The sequence below is a fragment of the Citrus clementina genome, unplaced genomic scaffold (assembly GCF_000493195.1).
Source record: "Citrus clementina cultivar Clemenules unplaced genomic scaffold, Citrus_clementina_v1.0 scaffold_1, whole genome shotgun sequence".
Lineage (NCBI taxonomy): Eukaryota > Viridiplantae > Streptophyta > Magnoliopsida > Sapindales > Rutaceae > Citrus > Citrus x clementina.
In genome coordinates, this window is record NW_006263303.1 from 24807009 (window position 1) to 24825788 (window position 18780).

The window sequence follows — 18780 nt, forward strand, 5'->3', positions numbered from 1 at the left end:
TAATTATATGTCGTTTATTTATTAAATGATAAATTTCATATTTTATTATTATACCATCCAATAAATGGGTACGTACATATACGTATTCAGTTGAGAATTTTGACAAACACTTTGCATCTACTATGATTTTACACAAACGTTTTAGCTTTTGAAATTGAAAGGATATCTAATGATTTTTTTTTTTAAAAAAAAAAAGAAAGAAAGAAAGATAGGACGTTGATAGTTGGTCATTACTGAGCCTTAAAAGCCCAAGATAGAGCCCAAGTTAGTGAGCTACCAAGCCCATAAAAGCCTACATCATGACGCAGTACGGCATTGGAAGTTAGTGAGCTACCAAGCCCATAAAAGCCTACATCATGACGCAGTACGGCATTGGAAGTTAGTGAGCTACCAAGCCCATAAAAGCCTACATCATGACGCAGTACGGCATTGGCAGTTCCTCCTCTACAGTGAATTCTCCGTCATCGAAACGTTTCTCAATTCATTAAATAATTTTTTTCTTTTTCTCTTCTTCCACGAGCACGCCACGCGGACGCGGACTCAAGTTTCGATTGATATTTCCTTGAAGTTGATCAATCAAAGAAAACAATTGGCAAGAGATACAAGAATTCGCGATCCACTCGTTCTGTTATTGCAATCTAGGGTTTATGTTCTTGGCCTGACCAAATAATCAGCCAATCCTGAGCTATGTTCAAGTTCTGGTACTGCTCTTTAGTTTTTATTCATTTTTTTTTAATGCAAGATTAGGTTTATTAGTAATATCGCTTTGTCAGCTGGCTTACGCTTGCTTCCAATTGTAGTGCATTAAATTTTAGGGCATTTTACTCCTATCTTCGATGCCTCATGAATATTAATCTTGTAGATATAAATTTTGTCAGTTTCTTCTTTTATTTTGGTAATTTATGATTTTTTTGGTTTTATATGTAAATAAAATTTTAATTTCTGGGAGAGTGATTGTGTACAATCTTAAAACGTCTATTTCTGAAGCAATATCTAGATTCCAGAATGTTGTTTTAGAGATTATTATGGAACACTGATGCGATATATATATTCTTGGAATGGCAATATGGGAACTGATGAGATGCATGTTAAATTATAGTGGACTGCATGTTTTGGCACGTGAAATATGAAAGTGTGGCTTATCGGCAGTTGTGTTTTAGATCAAGTTCTTACATGAGTACATGTCATTTGTGCGTATGGTAAACCGCTTCTTTACTGGAAATGAGTGGCCACAGTCACTGCTTGACAATCTTATTGTCCGTAGTCCATCTCTTGCTATCATTGGAATGACCCAAGAGATTAGTCATTTAATCACAAATCAAGAAAGTTGTTGTGTAAATACTAATTTTCAAGATGTTCTCTTAGATGCTTTATGAAGGATGAGTCAGACTTGAGATGTTTGTTAATTTTTATTCTCGTCTTTTGCATTACTTGGTACATTGCTTTTGAATGAAGTTTTACCATGTCTTCTCACAGGGGTTCGAATGAGCAACAAGCTCAACCGCGTCCGCAAGATGTTACTTCACAATCTTGGTACCCTCCATCTGTAGTCTCCCCAGATTCTTCCCGCCCTGCTACGCCTAGTATGAGCTCTTTTGGCAGCTTAAATTTACAAAGGCCAACAGAACAGTCACAACCCCTATCACATGTTTCACCAGCTGAAGCTGCAGGCATTATTGCCCTCTTGAAGGACAAAAGGTGAGAAATTTGGTGCTTTAACTTCATAGTGCTATTATGTTCATTCGGTATTTTAAATGCTTCTCTCTCTCCTTCTCTCTCTCTTTGAGGGGGTGGGGGGGGGGGGGGGGACCGTTTGTCTTTTGGCGTACTAATTCATTGGCTCTATGATTTGCAATTTGTATAAGGAAATTCATGTCTGCATTCTTCATCTTATTTTTGGTTTTCATTTTTAATATTTGTTACTCAATGTTGTGGGCAAGCGAAACTATGTAATACATATGAAACAAAAACTAGGAACTAAGTGGCATGACAATAGGGCTATTCCTTGAGTAATTTGCACTAATGTAATCTCTCTTTAATCAATATCTTGTTTTCTCTTAAAATTGTCTAGTGTTGATGAGTTACGGAAGCTCTTGGCGGATAAGGATGCATACCGCCAATTTTTACTCTCAATTGATCAAGTTAAAATTCAAAACAATGTAAGTTGCATATTTTGATCTTCTATAGTTGATGATATTTTCTGAGCTGGTAGGCTATGTATATTGCTTGTTTTATTTGTTCAAATATATATATATATATTTAAATCAATTCTAAAGTTTATATATATATATGTATGTATGTATGTATGTAAATCAATTCTAAAGTTTCTATGCCTATGGTCTCGTCTCTGGAATTGGAAGAGTACTTGTTTGGCCATGATGGGAAGAAAGTGATTAGTTTTACATTCGGATGAGATAACCTAGTCGCTTCTTAGATCCGCCATCATGTACACACATGCTGCTAATATGACAAAGCCTGTATGGGAAAGTGGCTTATACGTATCACCTAGCTTTTCCCGTAATGCACTAAGGTGTACGAGCAAGAGGACTACAGCTTTTTAAAAAAAATATATATATATATCCCCTTGCCATTAAATCCTCGGTCATGTTCATCACAAGAAGGATATGGCAAAAGACAACTAAAATCGTCTGTATGGTTAATCCATGTAATTTGTGTGTCCTTGTTTTGTAACTTGATGTTTTAAATATAATATCCTTGATAGACGAATGAGATATTGTGATAGTGGGGTTAGATGTCATATGTTAAGCTTTGCGTACCAGAGAAATTTTTTTATTATGCATAATATATATACAGGCTCATGCATGTGCTCATTTATCACATCCAAACGGTTTATCATTTATGTTTTGATGTCATTGCTGCTGCTTCTTGTTGTGGTTTTTTTCTGATTGCCTTGCCTTTTTCTGACCATTTCTTCTGTTTCATTGCTTTCTTATTAATTATCATCAGATAAGGGATGAACTTCGCAGGGAAACTTTGCAAATTGCCAGTGAGTTACCATGCTTCTTTTTTTTGTGCCCCCTCCCTTTTTTCTGTTAGTATGTTAGTATTTGCGTTGTCAGCAGTAATGCCATAAATTCCAGAGAAATTCTGATATATTGTGAATAAACAGGGGACAACTTGGACAAGGAACTGCGCATGATTGAGCTTAGAAACCAAGTAAGTTTCTGAGCCATCTTTTGTTTTTCCTGTCAAATACATGCGGTGCACCCATATAAGCCATAATCCTTCATTTATTTGTTCATAGAGTAAAATTATTCGGACAACAGAATTGGCTGCTGCTCAGGAGAAATTACACGATCTTGAGAGACAGAAAGAACAACTTTTGAAGTTGTACTCTCCTGCCTCCCTTCTCAAAAGGATTCAAGGTAAAAACAACAAAAACCCATCTTAATAACTTGAGTATATGCTTGGAGATCATTGATTTAGCTACAAGGCATGTTAAGTAACATGAAATCTTTCCTGTTTGCAGAAGCTATGAATAAGACCGAGGAGGAATCTGAAAACCTGCATAGGCAGCTCCTTGATAGGGAGTTGGATATTGGGGCTTTTGTGCAGAAGTACAAGAAGCTGCGCACAACTTACCACCGTCGAGCGCTCGTTCATCTTTCGGCCAAGACACACTCGGTTGACGCAGGGAAGGCCTGAAATAAATGTATACCATGATATATTTTTTATATAATACCTTTTTATTTTTATTTGTCTTTGGTTTGTAAATAAATTCCTAATGGACTCTGGTTTTGTTCAATTTGGCATGATATTTTATCTTGAAATGAATTCTATTCTGAAATAGTTGTTTCATAAGCACCAGCTCCTTCACATTTATTCGTGTAACACGAGAATGCTATCAGCAAATGGAGCAGGAAAAGGTAGCTGACGAACTTTAAATGTAACATCATGGGTGGTTCACTTTTGTTACGGGTCTGAGAATTGATACTTCAACTGTGTTTGAGATCCGGTTATTCAATGCGCAAAGGTTCGTGGATGAGTTAGTGCAAAAGTATACGTGCAGTCGGGTTGATTTGAAATTCGGACGTCTGCGACTTGCTGCTTAAAGTAAAATATGATGACCAAATGACGCGTCACAAAGCCTATACGCCAGCTACACATGTCAAAAAAAAAAAACCTTTACGCTGCCATGAAAGTTGGGTAGGTGTTCGGGTTGACGCATTTTTTAATATTTATTGAAAAAAGAAATGGTGATTCCTTACATGCGGATAAGTGACGTACATATTAAAGAGTGGTGTTATTTTTACTATCATGACATAAATTTTTAGTCACTTTTTATCTTTGGAATCACAAACTCAGTGGCTAACACCTAACAGTGTCTTACTGTGGCCAATAGAATCAGCGACTGGTGTTCGTTATTGTTTAGTATTTTAAATTTGCTTTAGAACATAATTTTTAGCTCAGCACTTAATCAACTGGCTCAACTTGTAGCTGTTAGTGGCAGGATCGGTATTCTTCTCTCGTAGGACCTCAGGATTGTCTCAATCTCTGGGCTCAATAGCGACTGCTATATCAAAACTCATCAGCACATTGTGACATTCAAGTTTCCAAAATAATATTTTGTATCAAGATGTATATGAAATTACAAGCATTTTATTCTGAGTGATTACTTAAAACGTCTTGCTCAAATAAAACCATAAAAGAGAATCTGTCCTTACACGACACTAATCATTCTTCTAAGCGAGCTAATTCTTTCTCCCACTTCAGTCCGAACATCTGGCGACCAAAAGGTACAATGAGGTTATAGCGGAAAACCTGCAATTCACATCAATGCCAACTGCTAAGGGAATGTCATTCTCACAACAAAAGTGTTGAGCTTTTCAACTAACCTTGTCGTTGATATCACGCAATTGCCTTTTCAAAGTCTCGGAAGACTCCGCCCATTTCGAAGAATCACCATTACACTTACTTGTCCATGCTTTTTTCAGGGCCACACGCCATGCTGACACTTGATTCCTTATTTCTTTATTGAGCTCAATCCACTCAGGTGCACATCCATTTTTGGAAAGGATTCCATACAAAGTGTCTTCTGCTGGGTCAGCGTGAGGATTTGTACTAAGATTTAGCGGTTTCCCTTTTCCTGGTAGGTTCTCGAACTGCCCTTCTTCCATTGAATGCCATATTCTCTGCTCCACAACACCTATTATATCAGTTTCTGATCTGTTCCATTGACATCCAAATACCACACAAAACAAACAAGTCATTATATATTTGGAACAAGCGGTACAGTCATAAATGCAACTTTTAATACATCAGAGTGTTATCAATCACTATATATATATATATATATATATATATATAGAAGAACAACAACAATGTTCGACAAGACAATAAATGATAACACAATTTTCATTGAAAATGAAAATTTTACCTGACAGCACTGTGCTGGCCACGGAGTTCGGGAGGGAGTTTCCGATCATTGATAGCGTCCGCTACGGCCGATAGACGATCAGTCGTTTTCACCTTTGACGATGAAGAGGAAGCCCACCTAGGTCTGGGCACGCCATACCTAGAAGACATTTCGACCGTTGACCTCACGAACCGGTCTACTAAGTAATTGCCCATTTCTCCGGCACAAGTGAACTGAGAAAACGTGTCGTGAAATAAGAATTACCTATATTTGATCAGTCCTGTGCTGTGCTAGCAAGACATGAACTAATCTATGAATGCCATGATTGTCGAGCAGTGGCTGCACTCTCTAAACCGAAAGTATGGCGTCATTCATGTTCATAAGATATTGCTTCACGAAGAGACGTTTCAAGAGTTGTAAACAGGTAAAAAATCTCCGGAACATATAATAAGAGAGGAAATTAAAATTTCAATTAAATATTAAACCAAAACCATCTTAAATTACCCAAAAGTAGCAAAGAAACTAACAAGAATTATATGCAGTAGATTAATATTCATGGCGCATCGAATATAGTTGTAAAATTTCACATATACTGATAAAAATCAAAATATGCAGTGCAATTAGAAACAAGGTAAGCTAAAAGAAAATGAATGAATTAAATTGCAGAAGCAGTACCTGAACTTGAACGCAGCTCCCGATTGGACGATGTTCGGATCAGAAACCCTAGAATTGAAGAAGCTCGCGAACGAACGAATAGACCGCGAAAATTCAACCGCTAATCTAACACGTATCGACTCAGAAAACGTGTCAATGTATGAGACTAACACGTGGGAACTGGCTGGTCGTTGGTCGTACGATGTAACTAGAAATTGAGAGAATCAGTTATTATTATTATTTTTTATTGTTAGGTCCTGGGATGGAACTGTAAAAAAAAAATTATAAGTATAAAATAAAAATTAATTATATGTAGTAAATATAAATTTTAAAATTATTAAATATATAATGATATTATGTAAATAAAAATATATATTAACATAGGTTAAAAGTTATCACACGTAGTATTTATCAAATATTTTAATACTTTAAATTACAACCGATCTCAATATTAAATACACCTAATATATTTCAATTGAAAAAATAAAAAATAAAAGGCCAGGTGATTGTGATAGATTGAATGCTGTAATATCGCACGTGTTACGGAAAATTAACATTTAATAAATGAACGGCGGATAGATTACTTAAGATAAAAGTTAGTTAAAAATTCCACATCCAATGAGGTGACCTGTTCTTAGAAAAATTATGGGATCGACGACTGAAGAGTCACATTTAGATGGATACCATGTTGTATAAAAATGTCAAGAAATGCCATTAAGCACACAGATGGGTGTTCTGTACTGATGAGCATTATATAGTGTAGAGTTAGATAAGCCTGACGTATGTATGGATTAATTTTGTGACCACAACACTTCCAAATATCAATGGCCATGTTCTGTGTGGATTGGATTTGTGTATTCTTTCTCCCTTTTAAGCAGATGCAGGAGACGGAGACTGAAACTGAAACATAAAGTAAATCTTGTTTCTCAGTACCTACTTATTGGCTTTTAAGTTGCCTTGTTAGTTTGGGACTTGAGCAATTAGAAGAAAAATAGCAACTACAAGACGGCCAAAAAGTCGCAAACTATAATGGAATTGATGAGGGTGGAACACCCAAAAGTACAAACAATGCTGAGAAATGCAAAAAGGCAAAAAAAAATTGGAAAAAAGAAAATTTAACGGGGGGAAAAAAGTCTTTGTCCAATCGCAATCCCGGAAGCGACATTATTCTCCACAACTCAAGAAACCTCCACTCGGACCAACCACCCTGAGAGCTTCCCTCAATGTCCATTTACTCCTCCACAGCCAGAGGAACAGATTCAGCCTGGAACATCACACACAGAGTGATACAACATTTTAATTTGCTAGCTTTCTCTATCATAAAGGAAAATAATCAAGAATGCGTTTTCACTTTGAATTGAGAACGCATTATCTGAAAAAAAAGATGCCTCAAGGATTGATCAACAAGCTTACCAGCTTACGGTACTTGAGAGCATAAAACATTTCAAGGTATCGACGGCTCTCAAGACGATCAAGGTTAGATACATGTTTCCAGAACCCATAGACTCCAGTCAGGGTCAGAAGCCTCTGAGAGTAAATTTTCCATGTATACCTGAAAAGATGGGAGAAAGAAACGGTTAAAAAACTCCACACAAAAAAAAAAAAAAAACTCAATAACATACTTGGAACACACTCAATCAGAAATTTATAAAACGACAGAAGGGGGTTGGACTTACTTCTCTTCAATACGCTTCAGGCCACCCAGTGATATCTTGTCCCAGTATGAGGGATCTGCCTTGCACTTCTCAAAGAAGTCAACAAGGATCTCAGCAGCCTGCTCACCATGGTAAGGATCAATGTGGTAGCCAGATTTCCCGTTAACGATAATCTCAGCGGGGCCACCCTTGCAAGTTGCAAATGTTGGCAATCCACAGGTCATGGCCTCAACAACAGTCAAGCCAAAGGCCTCATACAGTGCAGGTTGCACAAAAGCTCCCTTTGTATCACAAATGTACCGGTACAATTCACCGTTCCTGACCCGATTCATCTGAGATGAGATCCATCGGAACTGGCCATTCAATTTGTATTGATCAATGAGGGAATACATCTTCTTCATTTCAGCCTGTTCTTCCAAGTCCTTGGACTCCTTTCTCCTATCACCACCCACTACGACTAAGTTAACCAACTCACGTAGCTTAGCATTCTTTCCATACCACTCCACAAGCCCAGTCAAATTCTTAACACGGTCCAATCTTGCCATTGTAAACAGGATGGGCTTGTTGCGGTCTTTCAGCACACATCTGTTTTGACAAGAATTTATCAACAAGAATTTATTTGAACAATTTCTATGGTGTCTAGAATTTAGTCACACATCAAACATGAGACACATGTAGGTAGAGGCAAACTCACAAGTGTTCCTTATTCTCAACATCACTGTAAAGCAACTCCTCAATCTCGGGATGGAAAGACTTCAGCCTTCTCTTCTCCTCAGTGTAGGGGAAGTAAATGCTCATATCAGCACCAGGAGATACAATGTTGAACTTGGGATCAAACACATCAATACCATGTACAACACGGTAGAGTCCAGGAAGAGTGAAAGCAGTGTGACTCTCATACTGACCAACAGTGTCCTTACTGAAATTATAGAAAGTAAAAACGTTAGGGTGTCAGAAGACTAGCATATTACATAATCATTTGTAAATGAGAGATCTCACCTTCCAGCAATCTCTTGGAAGGTACTGGTGATGATGAAGTCAGTGTGATTCATGGCTATAAGATCAGCTGTAAATTGGCATGAGAAGTGGTATTTGTCATCCAAATTTTTCCAGTAAATGTCAGAATCTGGATATTTTGTTTTCTCCAAAGCATGAGCAATAGTACACTGCAAAGTATGACCAAACCAAGAGATCAAAGTCAGTAATTCAGGCAGCATAGAGAAGCATCAAAATGCAGTAAAAATCATCAGAGAATCTATTAAGTCTTAATTACAAACCTGGGTAACACCTAGTTTATGTGCTAACAAGGAAGCAACAATGTTGCCATCACTGTAGTTTCCAATGATTAGATCAGGCTTGCCCTGCAACTCCTTGGCAATTTCAACAGCAACATCCTGATAATAAAAAATAATGTGGCTTAATAATCAGGAACCAGAATAAGGATATCATGATCAACAAAATATTCTATTTTAATCAACATTTTTACCTCCGTGTAGGTCTCTAGATAAGGCCAGACTTCAAATCGTGAGATCCACTTGCGGACAACTCCCTTCTCAGTTCTAAAGGGAACTCGAAGTATATCTGAATACTTAGTTCCATAAACTTTCTCAAGTCGCTGACCACATGTTGTGCCTACTGCATCTGGGAGGAGACGGGTAATCTGGGTACCACAGAAAGATTTAGCACCGAATAAAAATCAGGCTCATGACAGAGCATCACGAATATAAGTCGCTCTAATATTTCATAGAACTTTAGAATACTCACAATGAGGATTTGAGGGGTGATATCAAGTCCTTGCTGCTTGATACGAAGAAGCATCTCATCCTCCAAGGCACGAACTTGATCCAAGATGTAAACAACCTAGAAGAATAAACCCAAATTAGCTAACCACAAAGCATACAACCAATGAACATTATACAAACACTATACTTGCCAGCTTACCTGACCACCAGTATCAGGGTAGCCCAAAACATCGTCTTGGGCAAAGTAACCGTGGGGAGTAAGGATCACAACATTAAAGACCATGGGGATTCTGCCAAGGAAAGTCTCAAGAGTGCATGGATCAGGTGCCTCAAGAAGATCCAAAAGAAGCTGAATCATCTCAAGTGCACGCTCAGCAGTATCACCCCAACCTCTCTCCAAACCAATCTCCTGAAATCTTAGTGCCAACTCAGAGAATGGCGTTTCTGGTGCCACTGTGGTCAGATACTCCTCTGCCTTCCTCAGAACGTGTTGAAGAGAATTCAAGTTCTGAATTCTGTCATTCAGCATCATGTTCTGCAGAAGAATCAACGAATTAGATAACAGATTTTGAAGTCACCGAAACAAATTAAAGACTATTAACGTTTTGATATCTTAAGAATCAAACAGATCTAAAGGACTACAGAATTTCTTTAAAAACAAAAAAGAAAAAAACCTACTTTGCCCTTGTGGCAGTGGACGCGGAGAAATTCAAGCAGTGGATGCATGCTCTCCTTGTCATGGAAGAGCTTCGCAGAAAGGTGGCGGTTAAGGAATTCCACACCATTTCCAATAGACTTTGAAAGAGTTGGGCGAGGGAACGAGGCATTGAATGGCTCAAAATCCAACTCAAGCACGAAGTTGCCATTGGAGCTGCAGTAGAGCAAGCAGTAACGTCAGGAAACAAAAGTTACCGACTTCAAAGCAGGAGATCAGCAGATCGGAACCAAACTTACCCTCCATCGACAAGTTCCTCCTTGAAGTGCAGGTACTCGGCTACAAGCAGCTCCTCAACGACAAGGGCATGGACATTCACTCGGATGTACTCCCACACACCGGGCCTTGGACGCACGGCAAGCGCTACCCACGGAGGCAAAACAATTGCTTCCTAAATTACACAGATCATGCAACAATTCAAGTCAAGTGAGCCGTGTAGAGAAATCAAAATACACAAAGCAAAGAGAAAAGGTGATATTGTTACCTGGGTGGCTCTTAGAACTTCACCAAATGCCCCCTCAGTTAGATGCTTTCTGTTTTCCTCAGAAATTGATTCAAACTCAGCAATAAGTTGATGGTTTTGCAAGATTCCCTTGCCCTTGCCCTCAATCCTACAACATAGAAAACATTCCACAGTCCTCATTAAACACAGTATTTAAATCGTAATAAAAATAATAATTCATGTCAACTTGCTGATCGAAAATACCTTGACAAAAGGGCCAAGATTTCATTCCTGTGGGCAGAGAGAGTCTCATCCAAACGCTCGCGGAGACTGTGAACGCGGGTCAAAGCACGTTCGGCCATTGATTCTCAGACAAACAAAAACTTCAACTGCAACACAAGGAACCAAGCAAACGTAAATAACGTAAAGATATAGCTGTCTATCCAAAACCAACCTTCATTATATAGAGAAGAAATGGATTATGGATAATCCGAATAGTCAAATAAAAAAATCTAGAAGACGAAAAATTTCTAAACCTACCCCCACCTCCAGTTTCAAGTTTCAACAACCAAGTCTTAAAATATTAATTACGCAAAGAGTCCATATTGTTCAACTTATATTACCGTCTTAAAAATTAACATTGCGTCTTAATTTGTTAAGAATATTCACTTATGTGCTGGTTGGCCGGTATAGTGCCAAACAAAATATTACCAAAATCTTTAAAGCGTAGGCATAATAATTGAACTACCACTTTGTGTGGCTACCAGGGATAAATTTTGGATCAAAGCTTTTCTTTTTTCTTTATCCTTTTTCTTTTTAGTAGTCCACCAACAAAAGCATGGGAGAAAATTCTAGCAAAGGAAACAGTGAATCTGAGGAGCTTTTTTTAAGGCTGAGTTTCTAGAGGTGGTCAAATAAAATCAGCGTAAAATATGAACAAGTAATTCAACAGGATAGACTAGAGCATTGAACACGATCCTCGACCTCGAAGAAGAATTCAAAACTAGACGAAAAGAAGAAGAATGGGAAGAAGAGAAAAACAGAGTACCTAGAGAAAACAAGAAAAACGTACGGACGGTAGAAACGCAATGAAGAGAATGGGAATGCAAGCTAGAGTAGCCTTGGCGATGAGATTTATAGTGGGAGAGCTCGGAATTTATTTAACTGCATGTGTAACTTATTCTGACATCCAATAAATTGGCACTTGACGAGGGCATTTTGGTAAATCTTGTTTGAGGCTTCGTGAATTGCGATTGCGACTGGTACTGTTGCGGAAAAATCGAGGGGAGACGGTAGTCAACAACAATTACAGAGACGTTGAAGCTAGAAAAATGGGAAAAAATTAACCTAACAATCAAGGCAAAGAGCTACGGAGAGAATCATGCAGGTGACAAATGTACCGTCATCGCAGCGCACGAAACTTGTCAAACAATCAAAGAGGGACAGCTGATTTGAAAATTTTGAAGTGGGTAAAAACTGATAGCATTCTGTGGGACCTCTCTCATTTGGTTCATGATAACACAAGGCATGAATTTTAATGTAAACCGGACCCATCACTCCTAAAATATTTTAAATTTGGGTCCAGTCCAGCTAATCGGATAAGCTCCAACGGGGAGACCACCCTTTCCACCGTTGGATCGACAGCTGTTTCTATTTAGCTTCCGATCCTACGGTCGAAATCACGGCTCTAAGTTGGAGACTTGGAGCAGCTCCAACTCAGCAGCTGCGCTATTGGAGTATGCGTACATGCAGTGGCACACTACGGCCAGATCAAGAGAATGATGAAAAAATTTAAGAAAGTTGTGTAAAACGAGGGCTTCCCCAACTCTAGAACTAGAAAATCTATAAGGAATATGCTTATGAAGAAACTGATGAAATGCTACCTTGAAATTGAAAAGCTTGAAGACAACGACGAATGAACGAACCAAACGAACGCAAATAAAGCAAAGAATGGATTTGTAATTGTAAACGGGATGGGAAATGTGTTGAGCTTCGTGGTCCTTTTATACACGAAAAGAAATCAATAAACTAAAAGATCTGGTGTTGGTATTAGTGTTGCTTCCTCGTGATTATAGGGTGCTTAATAGATTTTCGTGAAAACGCCATGATTGCTACCACCCTTTCCTAATCCTGTGGTTTCATTGTTCCTTTCACAAAACCGCTTTCCCTTAGGCCCCTGTTGCCCCATTTTTTCTTTAAAAAAAATCATATTTTACAACTTTAAGTTTAGTCACATATTAATATTATATCTTAAATGACGCAACACATCTACGTTGAATTTGAAAATTGAAGAAAGAAAATTGTTATTTTATTCAGGGACACCTTCGATGGCCCCTCCCCTGTTGTGTTTGACTAAACTATATTTGTAAATTCTTTTCCAAAAAAAAAAAACTATATTTGTAAATTGGAATTCGCTTCTTTCTTTCTTTCTTTCTTTTCAACCTTTGTTTTTTAGTTTATTGCACACCAACTTGGGCCAATTCCACTGCAAAGGTGGCAAGGTTTGGCGCGTGTTATTGGTTAGATTTCCAATTCCTGTTAGCGCCAGCCACGTCACCCAGGCGGGGGCATTCACGTCGTTTGATTAATAAAATAAACGTGCAGAACAATTAAAATATATTTCCTTTCGTGATGACAGACTGAAAGTCACAGCGCGCCAGTTACGGTACAAAGGGTGGGGTCAGCTCTGTTGGCAAGGAAGCATGTGAACAAGAACGGAGATTTTGCTGATGCCACGTGGAGTGATGTAATTGGCCAGTGACCAAAAGGTTTATGACCGGGAGAGAGCTACTCCTATCAGGAATCAGGATCAAGCTGAGCCTGTAGGGGGGGTGGCTCCCACTTAATAAATAAAAGTGCCAGACAGCGAATTCTGGAAATGGATTTGGATTGGGTTGGGTCATTAGGTGCTGACGTGGCATTTAAATGACTGCACCGACAAAAGTTTTAATTCTTTTAATTTAAGTTTTGAAGTTGAGTTACGGTGCAAATTCTGTCCGTTCATTTCATTGATTAAGTCACTATTTAATTTTAAAAATCTCGCATGACAAATTGCATCAGCTCTTGATTTAATTTTAATTACAAGTTGCATAATTGAGATCCAATAAAAAATTACAGCTGCTGGTAAATTTAAAAAAAAAAAAATACAGGGGCCGGCACTGTGGTTTTTGTGGACGGTGGTATTTGATTTCATTGGTCGGTAACCCTTCTTCCTCGGCATTTCTTTAGGTCTTTTGTAACATTTTGATAAGAATTACGAAATTGTTCCTTTAATTGTGGACGACCGTTTCTATTCTCTCCATTTTGTCTCCTCCTTAGCTCACTTTTAGACTCATTAAAATAGAATAATACTTTACTCACTGATCTAAAATTCATTTTATCCCAATGATATGATACTTATGTATTAAATTAATGGTAAAATAAATATTTAGGCTGTAATTATTAAAAAAACTGATCGAGGTCAGCAGTGGATCCGCATCATGATCAGTGGGAGCTCAAGCCAGTGGGAGCTCAAGCTCTCGTTGAAGAAAATGATTTCAAAAATATTGAACAAAAATTATGTAAGTTACAAGTTAACTATCATTAAATTTATTAAAGTTATATTTATTGAAGTAGTCTCATAAACTTATAAACTCATAAAATTTAAATTTTAACGTTGAGAATTTAAAAAAAAAAAAAGTAATCCATATGAGTGGTTTATTATTAATTATTTTAACCCCATTAAATCTATTAAAATAATTTTTATAAATTCTTTAACCCATAATATTTTAATTTTTACATCTTCTTCTTGTTATATTGTGACGGCCGAATTTTTCGTAAGGTCAAAAACCTAGAAGCAGAGGTGAAGCTAGCATAGCCGCTGGTTTTGGGCTTTAGCCAGTGCTAGTCCTATAAAATTTCGTACAAAGCCCCTTGTTTTAGTTTCTTAGTACATAGCTGTGCGCAAATTATAGTTAAATTTTTTTTTTCTCGTAATGATTTCTCTGTGATATGACCTTGCTGCATATCGAGAAGAAAATTTCAGCAGTTCTTTCATTTAATTCTCCACCTGAGTTATTCAACTTGTCATGACGAACATATAATAAGAAGTATCCTCGACTTTCAGAAGCATGATGTCACAAACTTCATAGTATAGAATATTCTATCTGGACGGACGACATCTTATATCTACTTTATAAGTTTATCTCAGTATAATATCTAATCTTAGTTTCGTCTCTGCTTACGAGAGATTAATTTTGTTCATTTCAAAATCAGATGTTCAATGTTTTTAGATCGATTTTCCGAGTCAGATTATAGAGTGATAATCCGAGCCCGTCAGTATCTTTAAAAGTTATACAAAATTAAAAATTAAAAAAAAAATCCGTATTGCTCAAATTTCACAATTACATTTCTTCTAAAAAAAAATAAAATAACTTTTTAAAAATTTTTAATCCTCCAAAATTTTGTACTGCCATCGAAAACCTTTTAGCTGTATCTGGACGGCTTGTCGCTGAGTCTGGACATTTGATTACGGAAAGTTGGGACCACACTGGTTCGCCATTAATTTATTCCAACGCAATGACAGTATCCAGAGGCCATAAAAAGAAAAAAAAATTCTTACGTGTTTACATTGCTATGTCTAGTAATTATCATCAGTGTTGTTGCATCTTTCCGGCTTTTCCCCCCTATTTTTAACGCCGTCAAGATTTCCAGAAGAACAAAAAAATAAAAATAAAAAATAAAAAAGCTTTGCAAACAAAAGACAGTCATTGGGTTTGCAGTTGAATTGTTGAATGGTGAGCTGGCGCTACGAATCAAACTCTCTCAAGAGATTTATCTCCACTAAAAAAACAATAGAAGTAAATGTAGGGATGGTAATGGGGTGCGGGTGAGGATGGGAGGCTTACCCATTCCCCACTTCATACAAAATTTTTGTCTCCATTTTTTATTTTATTTTTTATTAAATTTAATAAGATGGAGATGAAAAATCTCTATGTAAAGAATAATTTTCTCCTCTCTACCTCATTCTTTCTTTATCTATTTTATAATAGGTATAAATATATAATTTTAATAAATTAAAAATTATAGACTTAAAATAAAATTATCACTATATTATAAAGTATTTATATTATTTAAAAAAACTCTAAAAGTTTAAAATAATATCTTAGAATGATATCGAAATTGAAAAATATTTGAAGAGAGCAGCACCATAAAAGAGAAAAAAAACATAATAATATTTTAGAGTCGAAAAAAAATTATATTGTAGGATTTTCTTTTAGTTATATTTTATTTATATTACATAAAAATTATTAATTGACATTATATTTGATAAAACAAAATTATTAAATAAGAATTAAAAAAATATTTATATATAATGGGATTGGGATTGGGATTGGGGTGGGGCTGGAGCTGGGGAGTACAAAATCCAACCCCACCCCTTTAAGAATTTGGGGATTATTTTTCCTTCATTCTCCACCTTATTCCCAAAAAATTATTCAAAAAGTTTTCCATTTGGAGTGGGGTTCCATGCGATCCCAAACCCGTTGAGGATTTTATCATCCCTAAATAAATGAAAATACGAGCACATTTTTCTTAAATGTAATTAGATTAGAGAGATTTTTAATTTTGTTTCAGTAGATCTACATAGTTTGTATTAAGTTCCTATTACAAATGTATATATCTAAAATCTTCGTAAAATTAAAGTTATCGTGCGCGCGCGTACTGTAATTATGGTTAGTCATTGGATTTGTCTCATCTTAAATTTTCTTATGTTGCTCCGCATAAGACTCAACAATAGTATAATTCTTATCTTATTCTAATTTAACGAGAACGAAGAAGATACACTAATCGTTTAGGAGGGGAAACAAAATAAAGTGCATGTTGGAGTAGATCGTTATATAAGTTTATAGGCATCAATTTGTCAACAACTTTTTTCTAATATTGTCGTGACCATGACGGTACATTTTCACTATATTTTACTGACGGTACATTTTTACTATATTTTACTGTAATTTTAGTGCACCAATATTACGATTTGTACTAAATATTTTATGTGAAGTCACCCATGATGTCTATTGTGCAAAGTAAATTAGTTTACCTCCTACTTAAAAGTTAAATGACAATTTTTAATTTATCCCTCAAAAGTATAAAAATATTAATTTATCCTCAATTAATATTTAGAAGGTTTTAAAAAAAAAATCAGTATGAGTCCATTGTCTTCTAAATAGAAATGGGAGTGAAATGAGGTTTTCATATTTTTTTAAAAATTATTAAAAAGTATTATTTTGTCCCAAGATGAATCGAAGTTTACCCTGATGAATTTGAGTACTTCAATCACTAGTTATCAATGAGAAGTAAACAATAATTTTCTGCGTACTTTAGTGAGTTGTATTTAGCTTTTTATTTGTTTTTTCTTTATAGCTAAATCGATGTAATTTGAGTAAAATTTTGTCTTCTAATTACATTTCTCATACTTTTTTAATAATTCAGTGAATAATCAAGCTCATCATTTGCTCACATAATAAATTCTTTGTATCAAATTATTTAAAAAAAAATTGTTCTATCAATTATTCTCAACCAAATTGGCAGTGCTTTTCCTAGTTGACGACGCACACCCACCATCCAAACTCCACGAAAAATAATAATAATAATTTAACGCAAAATCTAATCATAACACAGCTACATTCCAGCAGGTGGAGGCAACAGAGCAAGTAGCAAAGCTGGCCCTAGAAAAAGCTGATCATTATTGTTTATTAATCAATTTCCCCAGCCAAGAAAAGTTTGGTAGCTAGCTTGTAAGAAATTAAGTAAAGAAAGCAACGTTAGGCAGGTGAGCCCCTCACTCCCTCTCACTCCTCTTTTTTTTTTTTAATTTTTTGTAAATTATCCAATTAGGATTTCGGTAGTTTGCTTGTTTTTTTGCATATGTATTTCAATTGATTGTGGTAGTTGGGTCTCCAGCCAAATACCCTTAAACTAAAAGTCAAGACTTGCACAATCCCATTTCAATTAAACTCATTGGACAAAACAAAAAATGAAATAAAATTAAATTAAAAGAAAGTCGCTTAGAATCACCAATGGTTACAACTTTACCAAATGGGAAGAACGGCTATACCAAACTCATCGGTCAATTCTCATCAAAATATCTCAACTCTCCGATGCGCGAAATTCCAATTGAAAGCTGTCGAGCCAACGTTGTGTAATTTTCCACGTGGAAGAAATGAAAGAAATTTTGTTTCACGTGAGTGCTGACGAAGATACAAAGGAGACTCGATCGCAGGCTTTAAAATGAGATTAACAATTTTTTTTTTTAATTATGTTATACATTGTTATTATATTACATTAAATATTATAATTAATATTTATAACCATACTATATAATTAGAATTACCATTATTTATTGATACACTGTCTACACTTAATTAATTAATAATTAAAGATATGCTGAAATTAATTTTTATAAAATTCTTATAGAGACTCAAACTCTATATTATAAGTATAAAACTTCTCTCTTGGACCAAATACATGTTAGTGAGATGGACAAAATTTGAGACCCGACAAAAGAGTTTGAATGAACTCGTGACCGAACAAACCGATGATAAGAACTTTAAAATTTTTTTTACCTAAATAATGTAGGTATCTTCATATAATATCATGATTAACGGTTGTGCTTTCATCAACTAGAGCGTCAATTTTAAAACGTTCACTTGGTAGTTAATAATTGGCTGGTTAATAACACTTGCGTTTCTGATCTATAATAATGGACTGAAAAGCTTGATTGGACCTCAATCCCAAATATGTACCCAAAAAAAATATATATTTTTTGATGTGTAAAGATTTATTGCGGCTTACATTTTAACCGCGCGAATTATCTATTCATTTATTCATTCAAATCTTGGTGTTATAAAATTATTACAAACGTGTTCTTTTATGAAGTTATGAAGATTATTATTTTTTCTTTTTTTAATGGTATAACCCTAACATAAGATCTGATGTCCCCCAATTGAGGCAACCGGGGGAAAATGAGAAAAGTGTGTTATTAGTTGGGACGGTTTTCTGCTTGCAATTGAAGCAAAAGATGGGCCAATTAGCTTTGTTTAGGATCAAAGACTGCTCATGTGAAAATTGTTAATTGCCTCATGAATCATGATGAAAAGGTCGTTGACTCGGTACAGAGCACTAAACATTATTAACGCATAAAATCTTCTCGTGATATC

The 18780-nt window shown here is 36.0% G+C and overlaps 3 protein-coding genes across 11 annotated transcripts; 1 reads left to right on the forward strand and 2 right to left on the reverse strand.

The window, feature by feature from the left end:
- The first annotated feature begins 423 nt into the window (after positions 1–423).
- On the forward strand, positions 424–3822 carry LOC18054643 (vacuolar protein-sorting-associated protein 37 homolog 1). Its single transcript, XM_006452816.2, has 7 exons — positions 424–701; positions 1477–1698; positions 2072–2159; positions 2968–3007; positions 3131–3177; positions 3266–3386; positions 3491–3822. Exons 1-7 carry the CDS (start codon positions 688–690, stop codon positions 3664–3666), a joined length of 708 nt encoding a protein of 235 aa, XP_006452879.1. The 5' UTR covers positions 424–687; the 3' UTR covers positions 3667–3822.
- Positions 3823–4600: 778 nt separating this feature from the next.
- On the reverse strand, positions 4601–6250 carry LOC18054644 (dnaJ homolog subfamily C member 28). 4 transcript variants are annotated; one of them, XM_006452819.2, is made up of 4 exons: positions 6053–6250; positions 5399–5610; positions 4857–5187; positions 4601–4782 (listed from the first exon to the last, which is right to left on the reverse strand). In XM_006452819.2, the coding sequence occupies exons 2-4, from the start codon at positions 5590–5592 to the stop codon at positions 4696–4698; spliced, it is 612 nt and encodes a 203-aa protein (XP_006452882.1). In that variant the 5' UTR covers positions 5593–5610; positions 6053–6250; the 3' UTR covers positions 4601–4695. The 4 variants fall into 4 exon arrangements, with proteins under 4 accessions (XP_006452882.1, XP_024033212.1, XP_006452880.1 ...); XM_024177444.1 differs by having other exon boundaries at positions 5399–5725; XM_006452817.2 differs by having other exon boundaries at positions 5399–5767.
- Positions 6251–7045: 795 nt separating this feature from the next.
- LOC18054645 (sucrose synthase) lies at positions 7046–12556 on the reverse strand. Of its 6 annotated transcripts, none has more exons than XM_006452828.2 (14): positions 12469–12556; positions 10850–10974; positions 10628–10754; positions 10383–10534; positions 10107–10299; positions 9628–9963; positions 9451–9546; positions 9173–9346; positions 8964–9080; positions 8686–8852; positions 8381–8605; positions 7708–8271; positions 7445–7583; positions 7046–7295 (listed from the first exon to the last, which is right to left on the reverse strand). In XM_006452828.2, the coding sequence occupies exons 2-14, from the start codon at positions 10945–10947 to the stop codon at positions 7263–7265; spliced, it is 2421 nt and encodes an 806-aa protein (XP_006452891.1). In that variant the 5' UTR covers positions 10948–10974; positions 12469–12556; the 3' UTR covers positions 7046–7262. The 6 variants fall into 6 exon arrangements, with proteins under 6 accessions (XP_006452891.1, XP_006452889.1, XP_006452887.1 ...); XM_006452826.2 differs by lacking the exon at positions 12469–12556 and adding an exon at positions 11658–11756; XM_006452824.2 differs by lacking the exon at positions 12469–12556 and adding an exon at positions 11634–11743.
- Between the last annotated feature and the right edge of the window lie 6224 nt (positions 12557–18780).

Coding starts and splice junctions, on each gene's coding strand:
- LOC18054643 (XM_006452816.2), top strand. Junction 1,699..2,071: donor GCCCTCTTGAAGGACAAAAG/GTGAGAAATTTG, acceptor AAAATTGTCTAG/TGTTGATGAGTTACGGAAGC. Junction 3,387..3,490: donor CCTTCTCAAAAGGATTCAAG/GTAAAAACAACA, acceptor TCCTGTTTGCAG/AAGCTATGAATAAGACCGAG.
- LOC18054644 (XM_006452819.2), bottom strand. CDS start 5,592: ATGGGCAATTACTTAGTAGACCGGTTCGTGAGGTCAACGGTCGAAATG. Junction 5,188..5,398: donor GGCCAGCACAGTGCTGTCAG/GTAAAATTTTCA, acceptor TCAATGGAACAG/ATCAGAAACTGATATAATAG. Junction 4,783..4,856: donor TGCGTGATATCAACGACAAG/GTTAGTTGAAAA, acceptor TGTGAATTGCAG/GTTTTCCGCTATAACCTCAT.
- LOC18054645 (XM_006452828.2), bottom strand. CDS start 10,947: ATGGCCGAACGTGCTTTGACCCGCGTTCACAGTCTCCGCGAGCGTTTG. Junction 9,547..9,627: donor ACCCTGATACTGGTGGTCAG/GTAAGCTGGCAA, acceptor TTATTCTTCTAG/GTTGTTTACATCTTGGATCA. Junction 8,606..8,685: donor TTCCAAGAGATTGCTGGAAG/GTGAGATCTCTC, acceptor CTATAATTTCAG/TAAGGACACTGTTGGTCAGT.